The 242-nt window shown below is 62.0% G+C and overlaps 1 protein-coding gene across 1 annotated transcript in view; it reads right to left on the bottom strand.

Moving 5' to 3' along the window:
• LOC119593849 overlaps positions 1–242 on the bottom strand; it is a gene marked incomplete in the record, with an annotated part of 160,221 nt that overhangs the window by 53,897 nt on the left and 106,082 nt on the right. Inside the window, 1 exon segment of the mRNA XM_037942880.1 lies at positions 75–237. Coding sequence (XP_037798808.1) covers positions 75–237 — 163 coding nt within the window.

The following is a 242-nucleotide window of genomic DNA, read 5'->3' as shown; positions in this document are numbered from 1 at the left end:
CGAGACTCACGATAAAAAACCCAGAGAACACACAGACCCCAGAAACCGCGAGAACTCGAAAGGCGAGGACCCACCTTGAGAATCCGGACGCTGAACCACACTTGGGGCTTCTCGGTGAAGGAGAGGGACAGGCGCGTGAGGTGCGGGAACGGCGCCTCCATGTCTAGCGTGGCCGTGACCATGACGCGACCCAGCACGGCCAGCTTCTCCACGGCCACGTCGAGGTCCACGCCCATGCTGTG

Source organism: Penaeus monodon, chromosome 32, assembly GCF_015228065.2.
Source record: "Penaeus monodon isolate SGIC_2016 chromosome 32, NSTDA_Pmon_1, whole genome shotgun sequence".
NCBI lineage: Eukaryota > Metazoa > Arthropoda > Malacostraca > Decapoda > Penaeidae > Penaeus > Penaeus monodon.
This window is presented reverse-complemented; position numbering and strand designations above follow the sequence as displayed.